The 24,903-nt window shown below is 40.9% G+C and overlaps 1 protein-coding gene across 1 annotated transcript in view; it reads right to left on the bottom strand.

Moving 5' to 3' along the window:
* Positions 1-24,903, bottom strand: part of dnai1.2 (dynein, axonemal, intermediate chain 1, paralog 2) — a 206,416-nt gene that overhangs the window by 98,171 nt on the left and 83,342 nt on the right. Inside the window, exon 13 of the mRNA XM_063042782.1 lies at positions 21,199-21,242. Coding sequence (XP_062898852.1) covers positions 21,199-21,242 — 44 coding nt within the window. The remainder of the gene's footprint in view (positions 1-21,198; positions 21,243-24,903) is intronic.

Raw genomic sequence — 24,903 nt, 5'->3', positions numbered from 1 at the left:
AAGACCGCAGACCATGGTTTTTAGGCTTCTACGGTACACCGACTGGCAGGCTATCCTGGAGGGCGTGAGGAAAGCCAAACCTGCTCTCCCTGATGGCACCCAGCTGCAGTTCTTCGCCGACTACAGCCCTGGCACAATGCAGGAATGACAGGGATACAAGGAGATCCGCGCTAAGCTGCGACAGAAGGGGATCGACTTGTTCCTCATGTACCCGGCAATTTTCAGAGTGAATATCAAGGGCATGAAGATGTTGTTTAACTCGGCAGAGGAAACGAAAGAAGCTTTGAAATCATCGGTGCTGGGAGGTATGGAAGAAGACCCTGGGCAAAGTCCACACGCCCCTCAGGAGGAGATGGAACTGCAATAAGAGCTCGGACTAGCCTGTGTGCGCAATCTAACAGGCACGGGCAAGTTAACGTCCTAGGTGTGAAGTTTTCTGGTTATTCTTTTATTGGAAAGTCACTCGTTACACTTTTGTATTTAGTTAATTAAGGGGCCAATTTGCTTTTGAGTATTGCAGGTCAGAGTTTTAAGGTGATGTTCATTATACCCAAATGTAATACTTCATTAAGAATTAAGCTGAAAAACAGCAGTTTGTTCTGAATAACTTTAGAACGTTATGTCTCCAGTAGACTTGTTTACATTCCTGGCACCAGATAAGATGTCTCTGGTGCCATCGCTAAGCGACGGTCTATTAAAGCAAGATAGCTGTTGGGGTCTTGATTTTGTGTTGTACTATATTTGAGATGGAAATGGTTTTAATTATTTAGGTTAACGGGTTTGTCCAGGTTTCTTTTTTCTTGTCTCTTTGATATGATTGTCTATGAGAACTGCTTTGCCTTTCTGATTTGTTGGTGCTAGAGGGGGGCGGTTAACGTCAGTGTTCAGTGTCTGACATTGCTAAGTGACACTCACAGATGTTACAAAGTAAAGGGTTGAATGGGAGGGGGAGTGGGAGTGGGGGTGGGAAGGGGGTAACTCAGGGCTCTACCAGCAGCTTACAACAACAGATCCAGGGGAAGATGAGCAACACAGATAAATTAGAAAATCTTACTATTGTATCATTTAATGTTAGAGGGTTAAACTCTTCCTACAAACATTCAAAGGTTTTAGAATCCTTATGCAGAAAGAAAATAGATATCACGCTGTTACAGGAAACACACCTTAAACCTAATGACATTCCCAGGGTTCAAAACTGCTTTTATAAACCAGTTGTGGCATCAGCTGATGGTACTCGTATGAAAGGAGTTATGATATTAATGAGACGTGATATTAATGTATCAATTGGAAGGACTGGCATCGACAATAAAGGACATCTAGCTTTTTGCTGCACATCCATTCAGGGTAAAAAAGTTGCATTCGTTAGCTTATATGTCCCAACTATATTCAAGGTTGAATTTTTTCCCTCAATTACCTCACAATTACTGAAGTTAAGTGGCTACCAACTATATGTTGATTCGGACATGAATGCTTTGGTAAACATTAACCTCGATAAATCTTCCTCAACTATATCAAGCACTCAAGAATCTGCTTCCAAAGCACTTAACCTTTTTCTAATGGATTTAAATTTAACTGATGTGTGGCAGGTGCATAATCCATCTGCTAAAGACTATACCTTCTTCTCCACAAGACATAAAACTTTTTCTTGGATGGATTACATTTTTATATCCTCCAGTTTGTTGCCTTTACTACACTCAATAGAATTTTAGCCCAGACATCTATCTGATCACAACCCAGTCATATCTACTTTTAATTATGGCAAAATTAAAAATAAGGCTACTAGGTGGAGGTTTAACTCCATCCATCCTTCTAAAAAATGACGAATTTCTATCACAACTGACAACAAAACTGACAGAATTTATAAATTTAAATAAAAGTAGTGTCTCAGATGTGACAGTGGTTTGGGCCTCCATCAAGGGTTTCTTACGAAATAACGCCATATGGTTCAGTTCCACCTACATAAAAGCCGGATTGAAAAGATTTCCACCCTAGAAGAAGAATGTAAGGTTTTGGAGAATGATCACAAAAGGAGATACCATGACAAAAGAAAACGAGCTCAAAACAAAACAAGCAGAATTAAATGATTTATTAAGACGCAGGGCAGAATATATGATCCATATAACCAAACATAAGTATTACGCAGAAGGCAGCAGACCGTGCCATCTTTTAGCTCTTAACGCTCAAACAACAGGAAGCTAAAAGTTCTATACCAGTGATTAGATGTGCTAAATGTGGAGTAGTATCTTCAACAGAGGAAATAAACGAGACATTCAAGAATTACTTTAAAGAGCTGTATACAAGTGGTTCAGTTCCTTCTAAGAATGACTTCACAGATTTTTTTAGTGGATTAGACCTCCCTATGTTGTCATTAGGGGACACCAAAACTCTAGACTCTCCTATTACACTGGATGAGCTGCTTAAAGCAGTCAAAGCTACAAATAAGGGCCATACCGCCTGGTATAGATGGCATACTTGTGGAACTTTACCTGGCACTTTGGGATATTCTTGGACCAATATGGTTAGAAACATTAAATTATGCTTTTGGAAATGGCGCTTCCCATAGAGATCTAGACACAGCCCTGATCACAGTTATACCTAAGCCTGGTAAGGACCCTTTGGAGTGTGCCAATTACTATCCAATCTCCTTGATAAATGCCGACTTCAAGATATTTTCCAAAGTCTTAGCCAGTAAACTTGAGACAGTAGTTGGGAAAATAATTAGCCCAGATCAAACGGGCTTTATCAGGGGGCGTCTCGCATCTGATAATATTCGCCGGCTCTTACACATACTGAGTGCAACACATAAAATCCCACCTGCCTGTGGCCTGCTATTTCTAGATGCTGAAAAAGCGTTCGATCGCCTTGAATGGCCATATCTTTGGAGAGATCTAAAAGAATTTAAGTTCGGCGATAAATTTATCAATATGATTCAAACACTGTACGCTAATCCTTCAGCCTGTGTACGTGTAGGAGGAGGTTTCTCAGAGTTATTTGACATAGGACGGGGCACATGACAAAGGGACCCTTTGTCTCCTTTAATTTTTACTATATCTATTGAACTGCTTGCACATTTAATTAGAAACTCTCCTCAGATCTTCCCTATTACAATAGGTAAAAACATCACATTCAATACCACTTTACGCAGATGACATGCTAGTTTATATGGCAAATGTTCAGCAAACTCTCCCCTATGTTTTAAAAACACTGGAGCAATTTAGATTTCTTTCAGGATACAAAGTTAATTTGTCAAAATCAGCACTGATGCTGATTAATACGGATAAAAGTAAGGTGTCTCTCCCTCTCCAGATTAAGGTTACAAATGAGGTCCTCTATTTGGGTATTAAAGTTAATACTTCCCTATCATCTGTGGCTAAAACAAATTACTCTTTAATTTTATAATATTAATAGATGGAGACACCTTCCAGCATCAGTCCCAACCCATATATTGGTCATTGAAATGAAAATCTTACCCCGCATTAATTTTATCAGCTCAATGATCCCACTTGCACCTCCAGCAGGATATTGGCAAAAAGTGGACCCCTTATTATGATGCTATGTTTGGAATGGTAAATGACCCAATATAAAATGGTCAGCCCTACAATTCAACAAGTCAGATGGGGGATTGGCATGTCCAAATTTTAAATTGTATCACTGGGCATTTGTATTAATAAGTCTAAGCTATTGGATGGAGGAGGATAAAGTTTCATCATGGAAAAATATAGAACAAGAGCTAATAGCACCAATATAGGTTGAAGGACCTGTTCCTTATAGGTATGTCTACCAAAAAATGTGATTTGCATTACGGTTCAATTTTAACCCATATGCTACAAGTGCTTAGAGCAGCAGAAAAATTCCTAAAATTTAAAAGCGTATGGTGCAAATCATCTCCATTATGGAACAATAATCATTTTCTACCTGGGGGGAAACCATTCACTAACAGAACTTCAGAGGATAAAGGTATTACTACTCTTCAAGATATTAACGGGGCAAATACTATCCTTAGCTTTCAAGAACTGATATCTCGATATAATATTGATAAACATTCTCTTTTCTTCTACTTTCGAGTAAAATCAGCTTGTAAAGCTTACGGCGTTCCCTGGGGGTCAGATTTAAAGGACCATCCCATTCTAAGTTGGATACAGAGTGCTCGAGGACTGATAGTGTCATATATCTATGATAAATTAAACTCCCAGAAATATATGTCCACATCGGGAATGAAAGTCTGGGATAGGGACAAGACTTAGACTGGGATGCAATTTGGGATAATGCTGCCGGTGCTTCGAAAAACCCAAATCATCGGTATATACACTTGAAATTTTGTCATAGAGCATATTTAACACCGAGAATTAGACATCAAATGGGACTGGTTTTTGACCCATATCGCTCATTTTGCCCCCACGGAACCATTGGCTCTTTTATACATGTTGTATGGGAATGTCCAGGGGTTTTTGGTTTGTGGGGTAAGGTTATCAGTATCTTACAGAACTAACGGGGGTACAATTACCAATGGACCCTGCTATACATCCTCTAAATGATGACTCCCACTTTTCCCTTACGGAAAAAACACGCAAAGTCTGACTGGCAGGCCTGACTGCAGCTAAGAAGATTGTATTCCAGCGTTGGAAACCTCCTCATGATACTTCAAATACTCACTGGCTTCAGAGCTTTTTGAACATTTCTTACCTGGAACTTTCATCAGCAAGAGTAAATGATGCACGACCAAACACAATCTTAATGTGGACAAATTTGATATCTAACTTAAAAGATCTTTTGTTAAAATAGGAATGCTTTGTCTGTGTATGTACTACTATTCAGTTGGTTGGTGGAGGGGGGATGGTGATGAAGGTTGGGGGGTGGCTGGGTTAACCAGTCAAAATGTAATTGGCAATTGGTTGTATTGAATGTAATTTGTTGGTGTTGCAATAAAAAATCAATCATTAAAAAAAATTGTTAACTTAGCAGTAGCAGTACAATACAATACATAATAATATAAAAAAATAAAACAAGTAGATCAATCACAGTAAGGTTACACAAGACTGTATAATACAGGAGAATTAGGCTATTTGGCCCATCATGTCTGCTCCGTCATTTCATCAAGGCTAATCGATTTTTCCTCTCAGCGCCGATCTCCTGCCTTCATGTCCTGACCAATCAAGAATCTATCAACCTCTGCCTTAAATATACATAAAGAATTAGCCTCCACAGCTAACTGTGACAACAAATTCCATAGATTCACTATGCTCTGGCTGAAGAAATTCCTCCTCATCTCCGTTCTAAAAGGACACGCCTCTACTCTTAGGCAGTGCGCTCTGGTCTTAGACACTTCCATCATAAAAAACATCCTCTCCACATCCACTCCATCAGGACCTTTCACTATTCAAGTAGGTCACCCTTCATTCACTTGAATTCCAGTGAGTACAGGCCCAGAGTCATCAAACACTCTTCATACAACAAGCTATTTAATCTTGGAATCATTTTCATGAACCTCCTTTGAACCCGCTCCAGTTTCAGTAGATCTTTTCTAAGATAACAAACCCAAAACTGCTCACAATAATCCAAGTGGGGCCTCACCTGTGCTTCATAAAGTCTCAACATTACACCCTTGCTTTTATATTTTAGTCCTCTTGAAATGAGTGCTACCATTGCATTTGCCTTCCTCACCAGACTCAACCTGCAAATTAACCTTTAGAGAATCCTACACAAGGATTCCCAAATCTCCTTGCACCTCAGATTTTTGTGTCTTCTCTCCATTTAGAAAATAGTCAACCCTTTCGTTTCTTCTACCAAAGTGCATGACCTCCTCCGTTAGGAGGCAGGAGGAGAAGATGGCAGCGTGACGCAGTGCGTGCAGCCTCTCCGGTGAAATGATATCCTATTTGTTAAATAGGGTACTGTGCACAATTCTGATTTGATGGAGACAGCCATGAGAAGCATGGAGGAACACCTGGAGTAACTTCTGAAATGCCTGGTTCACTGCCGCTGCTACTGTAATCAAGAATCTCCGGAGCGAAGGCCCCAAATCCTCGGCTTTGCCTGCTGCTGGCGGCCGGGGCTGGGGTCGAAGCGCTTGGCAGAGATGGTGCTCGGTGCTCGGTGTCGAGGACTGGTCGGAGGCTCGAAGTTTTCGAGACGACTCAGAGTCGGACTGTGGTCGGGCATGACAGGGAGAATTTTCTTCCTTCTCCCGTCTGCATGAGATGTGGGACTTCCGAGAGACTTCGAACTTTTTTTTTACCGTGCCCATGGCCTGTTCTTCATCAAGTTATGGTATTGCTTGTACTGTTGTAACCATATGTTATAATTATGTGGTTTTTGTCAGTTTTCCAGTCTTGGTCTGTCCTGTGCTTCTGTGATATCACACCGGAGGAATATTGTATCATTTCTTAATGCATGCATTACTAAATGACAATAAAAGAGGACTGCATGTCCTCATAATCTAATCTAATCTAATCTAATCTAATACACTACCTGACACTGTACTCCATTTGCCACTTCTCTGCCCATTCTCCATATCTGTCTAAACCTGTAGCTTCTCTATTTCCTCAAACCTACCTGCCCCTCCAGCTATCCTTGTATCATCTGCAAACTTTGCCATAAAGCCATCAATTCCATCATGCACATTATTGAATTATAATGTGAAAAGAATCAGTTCCAACACAGATACTTGTGAAACACCACTAGTCACCATCAGCTAATCAGAAAAGGCTCTGGTGTGGAGCCAAAATAGATGGGGAAATCTTAAACGCATTCTTTGCATCTGTATTTACTCAGGAGAGAGATACAGGGTACTTAGAAGTGAGACAAAGCATCAACTTTATGGCCCCTGTACAGATTACAGAGCAGGAGGTGTTTGTCATCTTGAGGCAAATCAGGGTAAATAAATCCCCAGGGCCTGCCAAGATGTTCCCTCAGACCCTTCGAGAGGCAACTGCAGAAATTGCCACGACCCTAGCAGAGTTATTTAAAACATGCTTAGCGACAGGAGAGGTATCAGTGGATTGGAGGGTAGCCAATGATGCTCCACTGTTTAAAAAAGGTTCTAAACAGAAGCCAGGAAATTATAGGCCAGTGAGTCTGACATCAATTGTGGGAAAGTTATTGGAAGATATCCTAAGGGACCAGATATATAAGTATTTTCATAGACATGGACTGATTAAAGATAGTCAGCATGGCTTTATGCGAGGTAGGTCATGTCTAACCAATCTTATAGAGTTTATCAAGGAAGTTACCAGGAAAATGGATGAAAGCAAAGCAGTGAATGTTGTCTACAAAGACTTAATCTGGATGATAATTTGGTTAACTGGATCAGCAAATTTGTAGATGACACCAAGATTGGAGGGATATAGTGGACACGGAAGGCTATCACAGCTTGCAGAGGGATCTGCATCAATTGGAAAAATGAGTTGAAAAATGGCAAATGAATTTACTGCAAACAAATGTAAGGTTCTGCACTTTGGTACGACCAGCCAAGGTAGGTCTTACACAGTGGAGCACTGAGGAGTGTGGTCGAGCAAAGGGATCTGGAAATACAGGTACATAATTAATTGAAAGTGGTGTCACAGGTAGATAGGGACGTAAAGAAAGCTTCTGGCACATTGACCTTCATAAATCAATGTATTGAGTACAGAAGATGGGATGTTATGTTGAAGCTGTATAAGATGCTGGTGAGGCCAAATTTGGAATATTGTGTGCGGTTTTGGTCACCTACCTACAGGAAAGATGTGAACAAGGTCGAAAGAGTGCAGAGAAAATTTACAAGGATGTTGCTGGGTTTGGAGGACCTGAGTTAGAAGGAAAGATTAAGTAGGTTAGGAGTGTATTTTTTTTGGAACATAGAAGATTAAGAGGAGATTTAATAGATAAACAAAATTATGCGGGGTATGGACAGCGTAAATACAATCAGGCTTTTTCCATTGAGGTTGAATAGGACTACAAGCAGTGGTAATGGTTTAAGGGTGAAAAGTGAGAAGTTTAAGGGTCGTGAGATTGTGGAATGAGCTGCCAGCACAAGTGATCCATACGAGCTCGATTTTAATGTTTAAGATAATATTTTGAATAGGGGGATATGGAGGGCTATGGTCCCTGAACTGATAGTTGGGAATAGGCAATTTAAATGGTTTTCAGTATGGACTAGATAGGAAAAGAGCCTGTTTTGTGTTGTACTTCTCTATGACCCTGAGTTATAATTATTGAGGTGCATTTGAGGTTCTTTCGAGAGACTTTGAACTTTTATTTACCGTGCCCATGGCCTGTTCTTCATTAAGTTATGGTATTGCTTGCACTGTTGTAACTATATGTTATAATTATGTGGTTTTTGTCAGTTTTTCAGTCTTGGTCTGTCTTGTGTTTCTGTGATATCACACTGGAGGAATATTGTATCATTTCTTAATGCATGCATTACTAAATGACAATAAAAGAGGACTGTGTGTCCTCATAATCTAATCTAATCGAATTATCATCATGAAAATTCTAGCCTAACACATGTTTAATGAATAATACTCTAGCATTCCATTTCCATCCAGTCTATCTTCTATCCAGCTTTATTTTTAACTTTATTTTCATTGGAGTAAGAGAAATGCCTATAGATTGCTGATAATATGCAATGAAAAAGGCCAATGGACTAATTTAATGAGATGTTGCAATTGATATCTTTCCGTATGTTCATGTGTCACAGTGGTTAATCTCTAATGCAGTTAGTGAGGAAATCTGAATAAAGCTTATAGCATTTCTGTTTGACTTAAGCATTGTAATGTAGTTACAAACAAAAGTGTCTTTCTCTAAAGTAAACACTTAGAGATTTCATTCTGTTTTCCATCAATATTACAATAAACAGGGGAGCTTTGGGAAAATGAGGTAAGTAGTTTGCAGTGATTAATTACACTCCCTGACTGGTTTACATAGAGGTCTGAAAGGTGAGAGATGAATCAGTTCTGTAAGAAGCTAACCCTATTATGATAAATTTGAGGTAATAGCCTTTAAGAATAAATAATGCCTTATCGATTGCTACAGATAAAATAGTACAATATAGAAATAAGTTCAGCTCAATTATCATTCAACCAAACGAAGTAAGTGTTCCTTCGGGGCCAAGGTGCAAAACACATTTCCATCAGCACAGAGCAGACTTGCACATAGCACAGAGCATAAATAGCATATATGGTTGCTGTTTTGTATTTAAATATTTGAGCAATATTTTAAATATCTTGTTTGATTAAGCATTCTTTGTTGTTTACATAACACGTTGTAGGTTATCTGTAAAATTACATAATGGCATACGACATCACACTACCATGTGCTACATGTGTACCTCGCTTAAAGTAAAAATGAAGCTTAGATCCATTTTCCTGGCTCTCTTGTTTTCCTCTCAATTAGTTTTATGTTTTGGAGTTACTGACCATCATGAATACAATGAAAAAGAAAACATACAGTTACAAAGAGAAAAATAATAACAATATAGCCCAAGTCCCTGTGTATCATGACTAGATTGATGGTAAGTTGTCTGATCCAGTTTGTTTTTCCACCGAGCAAACACTGGAGAGCAGCACTGCCTCTGCACCTCCTCTCCGGGTGACTAGCACAGGTGATCCTGTAGCCTCGATCCAGGCCTACACCTTGCCACAACTGAGGCAATGCAGTTCCCTTACCGTCAGTCTCACAAACAAACCAGTGAAACTGACTTGCACTACGCTATCTTACCAATGTTCGACAGGGTCTTGCGATCACAATCTAAAAGTAAAAGACAATCTCTCGCACTGCGCACGTTCTTGCCACAATGTTGTGCAACAAGTCCAGGTAACAACACAACAATGGTACTCAATAATTCCAGCTCCATCACTTTCGAGCAACTCACTGATGGAGCACTTGATGTTCTTAGTATCCAAAGATGACTTGTGATCATAAAAAAAACAAAGAAAAGCCTGGAATGGCTGTTACATCCAAGCACACCACCATCCTACCCAACAAAAACACTTTTACAGGATTATTTCAAAAAGAAAAAAAAAAGTCCAAGTTTATGGGAAAGTTTCATTACCAGTAGAGAGGAAGCTTTACATGCCACTTAATCTTCAGTGGGTCAATGCTGGCATTAGGCTGTCAGCATGCATATAAATGCTTATTAGTCTTTTCATCTGAGATCTCTGGCTGACACTTAATATATATAATTCAGTTCTTTGGTTGACTTATTTCCTTCTGACATTAACCAATTAACCAGAATCCCCACAGTGCCAAAGGACAACTGGTGTGTTTGACCTAGACTTATTTTGCACTACTACTTCACTATCTTCAAACAATAATAAACACAAGAGTTTGTACAGATGCTGGAAATCCAGAAAAACACAGAAAAAGTGCTGTAGGAACTGAGTAGGTCAAGATCTCCTCTATGGAGAGGAATAAACAGACAACGTTTTGGGTTGAGACCATTCATCAGGACTAGAAATGAAGGAGGAAGATTCCAGAATAAGAAGTTAGGGGAAAGAAAGGAGGACAAGTTAGAAGGTGATATGTAAAGCCAAGTGGGTAGGGATAGGGGATGAAGAAAGAGCTGAGAGGTGATTGATGGAAAAGGTAAAGGGTTAGAGAAGAAATTTGACAGAAGAGGAGAGTCAATCAATAATGTTTAGGAAATTGGACCAATATATCAGTTTCTCTCTTGATATTGCTTTAATAGTTGACAGTTTGTTACTAAAAATACTTTATGCCATGAACATACTTAAATATAACCACTTGGATTAAGCTCTTGAGAAATGATTTTCATGTAAAGTTATTGCAAGTAATCCTTGTTTTCCTGCTTTCAACACTTACACAGAATGTAATTTTCAAATGTAAATGATAACTCACACATGGAACTGAAAGCTAATTTATCACTGGCAGATTGAAATGAGGAAATATGGATTATTGCATCCAGTTATGTAGAATGGGAGAACAAAATACCTCACTGTGAGAGAATTTCAAATGACATTTTAATAGTGTGAAGGAACAAAGAACCATCAATTGTTTATAAAATTTTAATAAGAAAATACATGCTACTATCAATTCCTACTCTCCACATTATGGGTTTCCCACCATTTCATGTAAATGACAGCATATTGTGTGGGCACATGGCCAAGTGGTTAAGGCATTGGACTAGTGACCTGAAGGTCGTGAGTTTGAGCCCCAGCTGAGGGAACGTGGTGTGTCCTTGAGGAAGGCACTTAATCACACATTGCTCTGTGACGACACTGGTGCCAAGCTGTATGGGTCCTAATGTCCTTCCCTTGGACAACATTGGTGTCGTGTAGAGGGGAGACTTGCAGCATGGGCAACTGCTGGTCTTCCATACAATCTTGCCCAGGCCTGCACCCTGGAGAGTGAAGACTTTCCAGGCACAGATCCATGGTCTCGCAAGACTAACGGATTGCATTATGAGGATTATATCCTGATAACAAGGTAACATGCCTGAATGACTGGCATCCTGTCACACTCACCTCAATAATAAGCAGATACTTTGAGAGGCTGGCCAAGGATTACATCTGCAGCTTTTTTTGTGTGTGCCATACTCTGCCAGAGCCTGGGTGACCACTTTTTAAGTGGTTGTCTTGAAGGAAAGTTTTTGTGAGTGGTCCCCCACGTCGTTCCCATGGCGCAGTCGTTTTTTTTTTTACGAGGCCGAGTTGCAAGCTCAACACTCAACCCGGCATGGATGGAAAGCGTGCCCGGAAGCGGCCTGACTGGATTGGAACTTGGGAACCTTTGCTCTGGAGTCTGGTGCTGATGTCACTGCACCATCTGCAGCTTGCTTGCACCAAAACTGGACCCCCTACAATCTGCGTACCGACACAACTGATCGACAGATGACGCAACAGCCATTGCTCTACATACCGTACTTACACATCTGGAGAAGAAGGGTGCTTATGTGAGAATGCCGTTCTTGGACTACAGTTCAGCATTCAACACCATAGTTCCATCCAGGCTCGACAAGAAGCTCGGAGACCTCGGCCTTGACCCTGCCTTGTGCGGCTGGATCCTGGATTTCCTGTCAGATCGCCAGCAGGTGGTAAGAGTGGGCTCCCTCCCGTCCAACCCTCTGACTCTCAATACAGAAGCCCCTCAGGGGCTCTTTACTCCCTGTATACCCATGACTGTGTCGCCACCCACAGCTCCAATCTGCTAATTAAATTTGCCGACAACGCTACATTGATTGGCCTTATCTCAAACAATAACGAGCTGGCATACAGGGAAAAAGTCATCTCTCTGACACAGTGGTGTCAAGACAATAACCTCTCCCTCAATGTCGCAAAAATAAAGGAGTTAGTTGTGGATTACAGGAGGAATGGAGACAGGCTGACCCCTATTGACATCAATGGATCTGGGGTTGAGAGGGTATACAGCTTCAAGTTCCTCAGCATCCATATCACCGAGGACGTCACGTGGCCTGTGCACACCAGCTGTGTGGTGAAAAAGCCACAAAAGTGCCTCTTTCACCTCAGATGGTTGCGGGAGTTTAAAATGGGCTCCCAAATCCTAAGAACTTCCTACGGGGGCACAATTGAGTGCATCCTGACTGGCTGCATCACTGCCTGGTATGGGAACTGTACCTCCCTTAATCGCAGGACTCTGTAGAGAGTGGTGCGGACGGCCCAGCACATCTGTAGTTGTGAACTTCCCACTATCCAGGACGTTTACAAGGACAGATGTATAAAAAGGGCCCGTAGGATCATTGGGGACCCAAGTCATCCCAACCACAATCTGTTCCAGCTGCTACCATACGGGAAGCGGTACCACAGCATAAAAGCCAGGACCAACAGGCTCCAGGACATCAGACTGATGAACTCACGCTGATTTGCGTTCACTCTATACTACATTGGCTGTTCTATTTAATATAAATTATTATAAATTACTATGATTGCACATTGCACATTCAGCTGGAGATGTAACCTAAAGGTTTTTACTCCTCATGTACGTGAAGGATGAAAGAAATAAAGTCAACTCAATTCAGCTCTATTATTTCAAAGATCTTGCATTTGTTCTTATTTTCAGGCTTCATATTTAACTTCTGGAGACCAAGAAAAAAGTGCAGGTATGATCTCCAGACAGCCATCTCACAGGGGAAGTGGAGATTCCCGACTAAATTTGAATCAATGAAGGATGCTTGACATCTGTGGCAGAGCTTGAATGCTATCACCTCTGATAAAGTTAAATCAAGCAACATGAAGGACAGTAACACTTCACTTCCAGGTAAACTCAATGCCTGCTATGCTCACTTTGACTGTCAGAACATGGAGGAGCTATTGTGAACCCCCAGCTCTCTCAATGATCCTTTGATCTTAGTATCTGAAGTTGATGTGTGGGCTGTCTTCAGGAGGGTGAATCTACAGAGGCATCCAGAATGGAATGGGTATCTGGCCATGTACTAAAGACCTGTTCTGACCAGTTGGCTGGTATATTCACTGAGACCTTTAACCTCTCTCTTTGGCAGTGTGTGGTACCCACCTTCTTCAAGCAGGCTTCAATTGTACCAGTGCCCAAGAAAAGCGTAGTGACCATAGTTCCCTCTAGTGTTTTTCAACCAGTGCACAAAGGAAATTAATGTGCGCACGAAAGGATAAATAATGTAGTAATTAATAATTATACTTATTGAAAATAATCTTTTAGCTAACTGTTTCTGTTAACTAGTTAGTCGGTTTTTCAAATACCGCAATGCATGTCACTAATTTATGTCACCTGACCTTTCCTGTTCTGGTTTGTACAGCTGCATCACGGTGGAAGCCATGTTTGGCGGACAGTGTTCATATCGTAAAGTTTACCAAGATATGTTTCAAATTCTGTAGATGGCTTACTAAGTTTTTATTGGAAAAAATATTGATTCACTATGTTGAATTCAAAAGAAGCGAAGGGCATGAAGTGCAAAAGAAGTGCAAATTTGTTTAAATTTGAATGGCTTAACAAAATAATAGAAACTGTTACACCGAAAGCTCATGAGGTCATGAACGTCCAGCTACGAGAAATATTTATGTATGATTCGGAAGCTGGAGTTATCTGTTTGTATTGTCGTGATGCAAACGTTCCTGGAGAATTTGCTAGTGGAAAGATGTGGGATGATATTTGGAAACTTGGCTTTTTGAAGAGTCATTTGGCAAGTAAATCGCATTTGGATGGTGTACAGAAGCTCAGGCAACAGAACCTGTCATTACCCATTACAGGAGTGCTACGCATGTTACGGTGGAGTGCAGATGAGCGGGAGCGAAAACGATCAAACCCAGAGGAGTTTAAAGTTGAGGTACAAGAATGGTCAGCTTTTGATTTCTCCGCAATTGCAGATTGTGACTTCACATTTGGCGATGAACAAGTTAATGCCTTATGCCTAAAATATCATGATTTTCTAGCTGAAAATATTGTAATAGTTAGTTTAATGATTTCAAATTTTCTGTGCAAGAAAAAATTAAACCCAAACGGATTTCAAACTTTGCTCAAGTGGTGGCATTTGTACTTCAAAATGAACAGTTTTGTGACCTTGCACAGTTGATGGACATTGGGGGAACCTTTCTTGCGTCTAGTGCAAACTGTGAACGAGGTTTTAGCCTAATGAATAAACTCAAAAACAAGCTGAGAAACCATTTAGGTGAATGTCATTTGGATATGTTAATGAGAATTAAAAGCTAGCAATGGGATGGAAGTTCTATTAGATAAGAGTTTACAAAGAATGGGTAAATGCCAAAGACAGGAGAGGGAAAAGATAACTGAGTGACTCCAAAAATATCTCCAACCTGATGGCATGAACATTGAATTCTCTAACTTCCGTTAATGCCCCTCCTCCCCTTTGTAACCCATCCCTTATTTATTTATTTATTTATTTATTTATTTATTTATTTATTTATTGTGTTTTTTTTTTCTTTCCCCTTTTTTTCTCTCTTTTCTCTCCCTCTGTCCCTCTCATCCTTGCCCATCCTCTGGGCTCCCCCCCCTTTCTTTCTCCCTAGGCCTCCCGTCCCATGATCCTCATCCTTCTTGTGTCTGACGAAAATCATGTCTGACGAATCTCATAGAATTTTTTGAGAATGTAACTAGTACAGTGGATGGGGAGAACCAGTGGATATGGTATATTTAGATTTTCAAAAGGCTTTTGACAAGTTTCCACACAGGAGATTAGTGTGCAAACTTAAAGCACACGGTATTGGGGGTAAGGTATTGATGTGGATAGAGAGTTGGGTGGCAGACAGGAAGCAAAGAATGGGAATAAACGGGACCTTTTCAGAATGGCAGGCAGTGACTAGTGGGGTACCGCAAGGCTCAGTGCTGGGACCCCAGTTGTTTACAATATATATTAATGACTTGGATGAGGGAATTAAATGCAGCACCTCCAAGTTTGTGGATGACACGAAGCTGGGTGGCAGCGTTAGCTGTGAGGAGGATGCTAAGAGGATGCAGGGTGACTTGGATAGGTTAGGTGAGTGGGCAAATTCATGGCAGATGCAATTTAATGTGGATAAATGTGAGGTTATCCACTTTGGTGGCAAAAACAGGAAAACAGATTATTATCTGAATGGTGGCCGATTAGGAAAAGGAGAGGTGCTACTAGACCAGTCATTGAAAGTGGGCATGCAGGCACAGCAGACGGTGAAAAAGGCAAATGGTATGCTGGCTTTTATAGCAAGAGGATTCGAGTACAGGAGCAGGGAGGTACTACTGCAGTTGTACAAGGCCTTGGTGAGACCACACCTGGAGTATTGTGTGCAGTTTTGGTCCCCTAATCTGAGGAAAGACATCCTTGCCATAGAGGGAGTACAAAGAAGGTTCACCAGATTGATTCCTGGAATGGCAGGACTTTCATATGATGAAAGACTGGATCAACTAGGCTTATACTCATTGGAATTTAGAAGATTGAGGGGGGATCTTATTGAAACGTATAAAATCCTAAAGGGATTGGACAGGCTAGATGCAGGAAGATTGTTCCCGATGTTGGGGAAGTCCAGAATGAGGGGTCACAGTTTCATGATAAAGGGGAAGCCTTTTAGGACCGAGATTAGGAAAAACTTCTTCACACAGAGAGTGGTGAATCTGTAGAATTCTCTGCCACAGGAAACAGTTGAGGCCAGTTCATTGGCTATATTTAAGAGGGAGTTAGATATGACTCTTGTGGCTAAAGGGATCAGGGGGTATGGAGGGAAGGCTGGCACAGGATTCTGAGTTGGATGATCAGCCATGATCATACTGAATGGCGGTGCAGGCTCGAAGGGCCGAATGGCCTACTCTTGCAACTATTTTCTATGTTTCTATGTTTCTATTATGTTTCTCCAGCCTCATATCCCTTTTGCCAATCAAATTTCTAGCTCTTGGCTCCATCCTCCCCCCCTCCCGTCTTCTCCTATCATTTTGGATCTCCCCCTCCCCCTCCCACTTTCAAATATCTTACTGTCTCTTCTTTCAGTTCGTCCTGACGAAGGGTCTCGGCCCAAAACGTCGACTGTACCTCTTCCTATAGATGCTGCCTGGCCTGCTGTGTTCACCAGCATTTTTTGTGTGTGTGACTTAAATATGTACGTTATTTTGTTGTTAATCTGTGCAGTTTTATGTCAACTATTTTGTAAACCTACATAAACTGTCCCATGTGTGCATTCAGTGCGCACATACTTTTGTCACAGGAAAAAAATGTGCACAACCTAAGATTTTTGTGCACACTGAGTACTAAAAATTAGAGGGAACATTAGTAGTGACTTGCCTCAATGACTGTAACCCAGTTGCACTTACATCCACAGTGATGAAGTGTTTTGAGAGGCTGGTGATGAAACATAACTGAGCAACAGGTCCACCACAGTTGCCATCTGATTGGCTCAGCACACAATCCTGGAACATCTGTACAAAGATGTATACATCAGGATGCTCTTTATCGACTGCAGCTCAGCATTCAATACCAGCAGCCACTCAAAACTAATCAATAAGCTCCAAGACCTTGCCGCAGTACCTTTTGTGCAATTGGATCATGGGTTTCCTCACTAGTAGACCCAGTCAGTTTGAATTGGCAACAACATTTCCTCCATGATCTCACAGCACAGGTGCACTACAGGGCTGTGTGGTTAGCTCCCTGCTCTACTTGTTTTATACCTACTATTCTGTGGCTAAGCACAGCTCCAACACCGTATTCAAGTTTGCTGATAACACCACTGCTGTGGGCCAAATCAAAGGTGGTGATGAATCAGCATACAGGAGGGAGAACGAAAATTTGGCTGAGTGGTGTCATAACAACAACTCTTCACTCAATGTCAGCAAGACCAATGAACTGACTGTAGACTTCTGGAGAGGAAAACCAGAGTTCCATGAATCAGTCCTCATTGGAGGATCAGAGGTGGAGAGGATTAGCAACTTTAAATTCCTGGGTGTTAGTATTTCAGAAGATCTGCCCTGGACCCAGCACGTAAAGTGCAAAGAAAGCACAACAGCACCTCTACTTCTTTTGGAGTCTTTGGAGATTTGGCATGACATCTAAAATTTTGACAAACCTCTATGGATGTGTAGTGGAGGGTGTGTTTATCGACTGGCTGCATCACAGCTTGGTATGAAAATACCAATCCCTTTAAATGAAAAATTCTACAAAGATAGTAGATCTGGCCCAGGACATCATGGGTAAAGCCCTCCCAACCATTCAGCACATCCACATGAAGCACTCTATCCATACTTTCTCTTGGCCTTATCAATCACATATTTAAGGCCAAAGGATAATATAGATAGAATTGTTAACCAGTCACAAAGCTTCTGTAGTCAGTTACATGAAACATTGATATAGGAAAGCAGCATCCATCATCAGAGATTCCCACCACCCAGGCCTAGCTCTTTTCTTGCTGCTGCCATCAAATAGAAATTATAAGAGCCTCAGGATTTGCACTATCAGGTTCAAGAACAACTACTACCCTTCAACCATCAGGCCCTTGAACAAATAACTAAACTCACTTGCCCACCCATCGAGATGTTTCCACAACCGATGATCTCACTTTTAAGCACTCTTTATCCTATTATCTCATTCTCGTTATTTATTGCCATTTATTTATATTTGCAATTGCACAGTTTGTTGCCTTCCTCACTATGGTTGATCTTTCATTGATCCTGTTATTGTTACTTTTCTATATATTTGCTGAGTATTCTTGCAGGAAAATGAATCTCAGGGTTATATACGGTAACATATACGTACTTTGATAATAAAATCTACTTTGAACTTTGGGATCAACATTGACAGGTAAATGAAATATTGCTTTTATAGTCTCAGTCAAATGACAAAAAAGTAGTAGATTTAGGTTGACTGATAGATCTGTATGTTAGCTGTCCTTAAGAATCAAGATGCAGTAGTTTCAATAGTTCCATTTAATATCAGAGAAATGTATATATACATCCTGAAATTCTTGTTCTTCGCAGACTTCCATGAAAACCAAACAATGCCCCCTAAGAATGAGTGACAGTAAAAAAAATAAGAACCCTAAAGACCCCCACTACTCCCCCTATGCACAAACAGTAGCAAAGTACCCTCCACCCACCAAGCAAGCAATAGCCAAGCCCCCATGAAAGTCCACGATCTGCAGTACAATGAAAACTAATTGTTCACCTGACAATTCAACATACCCCAGGATCTCTCTCTCTCTCCCCCTAATAAAAGGAAAGAGAGGTGTCCCCCTTTCACAGCGAGAGGGGAGACATAACAAAACAACTTGCTGATTTGCGATGATAAAGTCTGTTGCCTCATTTGTTTCCCTCAGTGTTCCAACCTGAGAATTGGCAACAAACTCTCCGCCACCAATGAGAAAGAGAGAGAGAGAGCATGTGATTTGCCGAGTACAGAGCTTCTGACAGCTGATCTGCTATTCCTGATGTTACATTTTCTGCCACAATGCTTCAGTTGATGGTGACAGCATAGAATCAACTTGTCCACAGGGTTACAAAGCCTTGGAATCCCGAAGGCGCGAGTGCCATTCTTTAAATAGTGACCACAAAATTAGGGCAAATAACTATTTATCCATGACCTGTTGTTTGATAATCCTACAAATTGTTTTGTAGGAGATACTTTTTAAATTCTATTTCATTTTTGAAGAATCAGGCAATGAGTGAGCAAGTGCTGATTGGTAATTCAGTAGAAACAAAAACCAAACTTTAGACTTCATAAATCTGCAAAACATATGTAACTAGTTAGAAATGCTTTGCAGATCAGGAGAGCAATTATTGAGTATGTGCATCATAAAGCCTGAAAAATCAATTGTTTTCCAGAATTTTTTAATTGGCATAACAATTAATGTAACTTTTGTCTTTTTAAATATGTTTCATAAAGTTTTTTTGTTAGACTGTTAGGAAAAAATAAAGCTAATGAAAAGAGATTTTATATCATATATATGCATGAAATAAAATTTTTGTTGCAATGGGGCGTTAGGGGCAGACCCAAGTGCGGGACACAGACACGGAGCCTGGACTTGGACACAGAGCCTGGACTTGTACTCGGACTTGGACCTGGAGCCTGGACTTGGACTCGAACTTGGACACAGAGCCTGGACTTGGGACTCAAACTTGGACAGAGAGCCTGGACTTGGACTTGGACCTGGAGCCTGGACTTGGACTTGGACTCGAGCCTAGACTTGGACATGAGGAGACAGAATACCCAACTCAGAGCAGCGGCAAACGGCCGGACCTACTCAGTTGGAAACGAGATGACAAAACCAACCAAAGACACACAATACGAATCTTGACACGGAATAACTCCTCCTGAAGCGGCCAACGGCCGGCAATCCCACTAGCTGGACACGAAGAGACAGAATTCCCAACTTCGAGGCTCCAGGATGAACATAGTTGCACTGGCTACGGGGACAAACCAGTAGTGAGTAGATGTAAGCTGGAGTGTTTATGCTGCCGGTTCGAATGAGGATCAGGTGCCCTAATCAAGGAGCCCAGTGGAACACGGGAAAAGGAAATTAACTGAAATGAGGAGTAAACGGACCAGACCATGCGAACTTTGGTTTGTATCAGGGGAAAAAAAGGGTAGTGATGAAAGAAAATTGATGGTAGTGAAGAACAATAATCATGAGAGTTCCAGAATACTTCTATGGGGTCTTTTCAAATTTTTTTGGTGTAACTGTGGAACTCAATAAAACTGATGTCAACAACACTAACTTGTCAAAACACCGCAGCAAAACTCAGAAAGCTTGCTTTGTTAAATTAAGCAAATATTAGAAATAGTGGGTCAGACAACTTTTAACCTTTCAGATCCAATGAAAACATTAACTCAATTTCTATCTCTATCGATGTTCGCTAGTACTTCCAGCATTTTCTGTTTTCATTTCTGGCTTCCAATATCTGCAATTTTTTGTCTGTTTATCTTAGTGTTATAGGACACAGAAACAGGCCTTTGGCCACCATGCTAACTGTTTTACACATCTGCAGCAATCCCAATTGCCTGCATTATGTCAATCTCTTTCTAAGCCAGCCTAAATGCCTCTTAAATGTTGTGATTGTAGATGTTCAGCATCTTATCTGTCGGTGTATTCCAGATACCAACCACTTTCTGTGAGAGTATGGCTGATATTTGGGACATTCCCCTCAGATCATCTTTAAAGCACCTCTTTCTCTGCCTATGCCCATGTCCTCCTTATGTCTAATACTGCTACTATAGGAGAAAAAAATAACTCCCTACCTTCTCATAATTTTTTATACCTTGTCCAGATCACCCATCAGTTCCTTAAATCCATGGAAAAGAAGCTCAGCCTAACTGATCTCTCCAAATCAATTAGACCCTTGATTGTTAAATTAACTAACATGATTCAATCACATTAACCATTCCTAAGCAACCTTCAGAAGACGGTGATAGTGATGGGGACAAGGACAAGGGAGGGTTCTAATTTTAGAACATAGAACATTACAGCACAATACAGGCCATTTGGCCCATGATGTTGTGCTGACTTTTACCCTGCTCTAAGATTAACCTAACCCTTCCCTCCTTCATAACCTTCTGTTTTTTTATCAACCACATGCCAAGCTAAGTGTTTCTTAAATGACCCTAATGCACTTAAAGGTCAATTAGAAATGGTTAATAAAACTAGCCTGGGCTGTGCCCATGTTTTGTAAATTGAATAACACAAACAAAAACAGAATGTGTTAACACTTCATATAAGGCTTTAAAACTAAATACAATATGATATTTGTGCAAATCTTGTTATACTTTCAAAATGCAGTAGAAGTCACGTTTGAATTCTAACTTACAGGAGCCATGGGTCACTGCAAAAAGGTCATGGTATCTAGGATTCCTGAAAATTAGAAACAGAGAATTTAAATTACTTATTATTTTCTTCATTTTACCTCTTGTAATGCCATGACACCCAACAACTACTTAATGTTAAGAGACGGAGACATTCTTTCTACTGCCAGTGCTGTTTCTAGCCAATGTCCTGGCAGTTATTGAGCGGTCCTGAAGACTGCCCTAATGTTGTTCCTTTTCTTTTCTTTAAATGGTTCCTAATAGCAAGATGACTTGTACTGGCAATACTTTATTGTGGGTGATATGCATCACATCATAAGGCGGAAAAGTATTCTGACGAATCACTTATGGCTAGCAGAATGCTCTATTACATTGTAAAGTCTAGACATCTAGAAATTCTACCACTAACTCTGAGATATATATAAGATAGGCATGTGAATTTTGTTAAAAACATAACAGGTATCCATAATCAAGAAATCTGTGGGCTGTCAACATGCTTCATACATTTATATGGAGGACATTAAATGTGCATAATCATATTAAACAGGATGTAACATTCAGTTGACACTGCATAGAAAATTCTGCTATGCGCAAAAGGCCTCTGTTTGAAGCAGAGCTTGAACACTGAAATAGTTGAATCAGAGAAATAAAGCATGCTAATACTAAACCACATTAGGTAAAGTTCTCAGCCCTACCTGAGCAGAGGAATCTAAGGAGCCCATCTTCTTTCTGCTAGGTTTCTTCTTTATGTCAATGATCTCATCCTTCTATCTACTAATGTTATTAGCCCACAGCATTAATGTCTTTCTTCTATTACTATAATCATCTAACTACACTATACTCCAGGCTGATTCTGGACTCAGCCATACCTAATCATCATCCAGTCCCATGGCTTAATAGATCTTGATGCTCCTTCCAATCTAGTTCCCACACCCCAGCCCTCCACAGCCCCAATTACCATTTCTCCCCAGACCATCTTGATCATTACTCCCCTAACATCTCTAAAGCATCTTCCTTCATTCCCATCAACCAACTCAGGGTCTACTTGGACTTTTCCATTGATTAAGTCTTCTACAGACAATCAATGGAATGGATATAAGATTGGCTGATGGCAGGAAGCAAAAAGCGGGAATAAAGCGGGGCTTTTCTGGTTGGAATAACAGTGACTAGTGTTATTCCACAGGTGTTAATGTTGGGATTGCTTCGTTTCCAAGTTTGTGCAGTGAAAATTACGGCTCAGAAAGCTTAATGGTCCGAGAGTGGATAAATCTCCTGGACCTGATGGAATGCATCCTTGGGTTCTGAAGGAAGTAGCTAGAGAGATTGCAGAAGCATTAGCAATGATCTTTCAAGAATCGATAGATTCTAGCATTGTACCAGATGACTGGAAAATTGCAAATGATACTCCACTATTTAAGGAGGGTGGGAGGCAGTAGAAAGGAAACTATAGACCTGTTAGCCTAACATCAGTGGTTAGGAAGTTGTTGGAATTAATTGTTAGGGATGGGATTATGGAGTACCTGAAGGCACATGACAAGATAAGCCAAAGCCAGCATGGTTTCCTGAAAGGAAGATCCTGCCTGACAAACCTACTGCAATTATTTGAGGAAATTACAAAGGAGATGTAGTAGACGTGGTGTACTTGGATTTTCAGAAGGCCTTTGACGAGGTGCCGCACATGAGGCTGCTTAGCAAGATAAGAGCCCATGGAATTGCAGGGAAGTTAATAGTGTGGATGGAGCATTGGCTGGTCGGCAGAAAACAGAGAGTGGGAATAAGGGGATCCTATTCTGACTGGCTGCCAGTTACCAGTGGAGTTCCACAGGGGTTGGTGTTGGGGCCACTGCTTTTTATGACGCATGTCAATGATTTGGATTACGGTATTAATGGATTTGTGGCTACATTTGCCAACAATACAAAGATAGGTGGAGGACCGGGTAGTGTTGAGCAAACAGAGAGCCTGTAGAGAGACATAGATAGTTTCGGGGAATGGGCAAAGAACTGGCAAATGAAATACAATGTTGTAAAGTGTATGGTCATGCACTTTGGTGGAAGAAATAAATGGGCAGACTATTATTTAGATGGGGAGAGAATTCAAAATGCAGAGATGCAAAGGGACTTGGGAGTCCTTGTGCAAGATACCTTAAAGGTTAACCTCCAGGCTGAGTCGGTTGTGAAGAAGGCAAATGCAATGTTGGCATTCATTTCTCAAGGTACAGAATATAAGAGCAGGGATGTGATGTTAAGGCTCGAGGAGGCATTCATGAGGCCACGCTTGAAGTATTGTGTGCAGTTTTGGGCTCCTTATTTTAGAAAGGATATACTGACATTGGAGAGGGTTCAGAGAAGATTCATGAGAATGATTCCAGGAATGAAAGGGTTACCGTATGAGGAATGTCTGGTAGCTCTTGGGCTGTAATCCCTGGAGTTCAGGAGAATGAAGGGGTATCTCATAGAAACATTCCGAATGTTAAAAGGCCTGAACAGATTAGATATGGCAAAGTTATTTCCCATGGTAGAGGCTCCTTAGACAAGAGGGCACGACTTCAGGATTGATGGACGTCCTTTTAGAACTGAAATGCAGAGAAATTACTTTAGTCAGAGGATGGTAAATCTGTGGAATTTGTTGCACGATCGGCTGTGGAAGCCAAGTCATTGGGTGTATTTAAGGCAAAGATAGATAGGTTCTTGATTAGCCAGGGCATCAAAGGGTATCGGGTGAAAGCAGGGGAGTGGGGATGACTGGAAGAACTGCACCATGATTGAATGGTGGAGCAGACTTGATGGGCTGAATGGCCTACTTCTGCTCCTATATCTTATGGTCTTATTGTCTTTTCATGTTATACGTATTTCAGTGATCTCAGAATTGATGGCTTTTGGCCAAGTTTGTGGACAATACTAAGATAAGTGAAGGGGTAGATAGTGTTGAGGAAGCAGGGAATCTGCAGAAGGACTTAGATGGATTCGGAGAATGGGCAAAGAAGTTGCATATGGAATATAGTGTAGGGAAGTGTTTGGTCATGCACTTTGATAGAAAGAATAAAGGCATAGCCGGTTTTCTAAATGGGCAGCAAATTCAGAGATCAGGGGTGTGAAGGGACTTGGGAGACCTCGTGCAGGATTCCCTAAAGGTTAACTTGCAAGTTCAGCTGGTAGTAAGGAAAGCAAATGCAATGTTTGCATTCATTTTGAAAGGACTAGAATATAAAAGCAAGGATGTAATACTGCGTCTTTATAAGGCATTGGTCAGACTTCACTTGGAACGTTGTAGGCAGTTTTGAGCACTTATCCATGAAAGAAAGTACTGCCATTGGAGACGGTCCAGGGGAGATTCATGATAATGATCCTGGGAAAGAAAGGGTTAACACATGAGGAGTATTTAATGACTCTGGGCCTGTACTCGCTGGAGATTAGAAGATTGAGGCGTCGGGGGAATCTCACTGAAACCTATCAAATCTTGAAAGGCCAAAATAAAGTGGACATAGAGAAGCTGTTTCTTATAGTGAGGGAGTCTCAGATCAGAAATTACAGCTTCAGACTAGAAGGACATCCCTTTAGAACGGAGATGATAAAGAAATTCTTCACCAGAGGGTGGTGAATCTGTGGAATTCACTGTCACAGACAGCTATAGAGGCCAAGTCATTAGGTATATTTAAAACAGGGGTTGATAGGATTTTAATTAGTAAGGGTGTCAAAGGTTATGGGGAGAA

This window comes from Mobula hypostoma, chromosome 3 (genome assembly GCF_963921235.1).
Source record: "Mobula hypostoma chromosome 3, sMobHyp1.1, whole genome shotgun sequence".
Classification (NCBI taxonomy): Eukaryota; Metazoa; Chordata; class Chondrichthyes; order Myliobatiformes; family Myliobatidae; genus Mobula; species Mobula hypostoma.
This window is presented reverse-complemented; position numbering and strand designations above follow the sequence as displayed.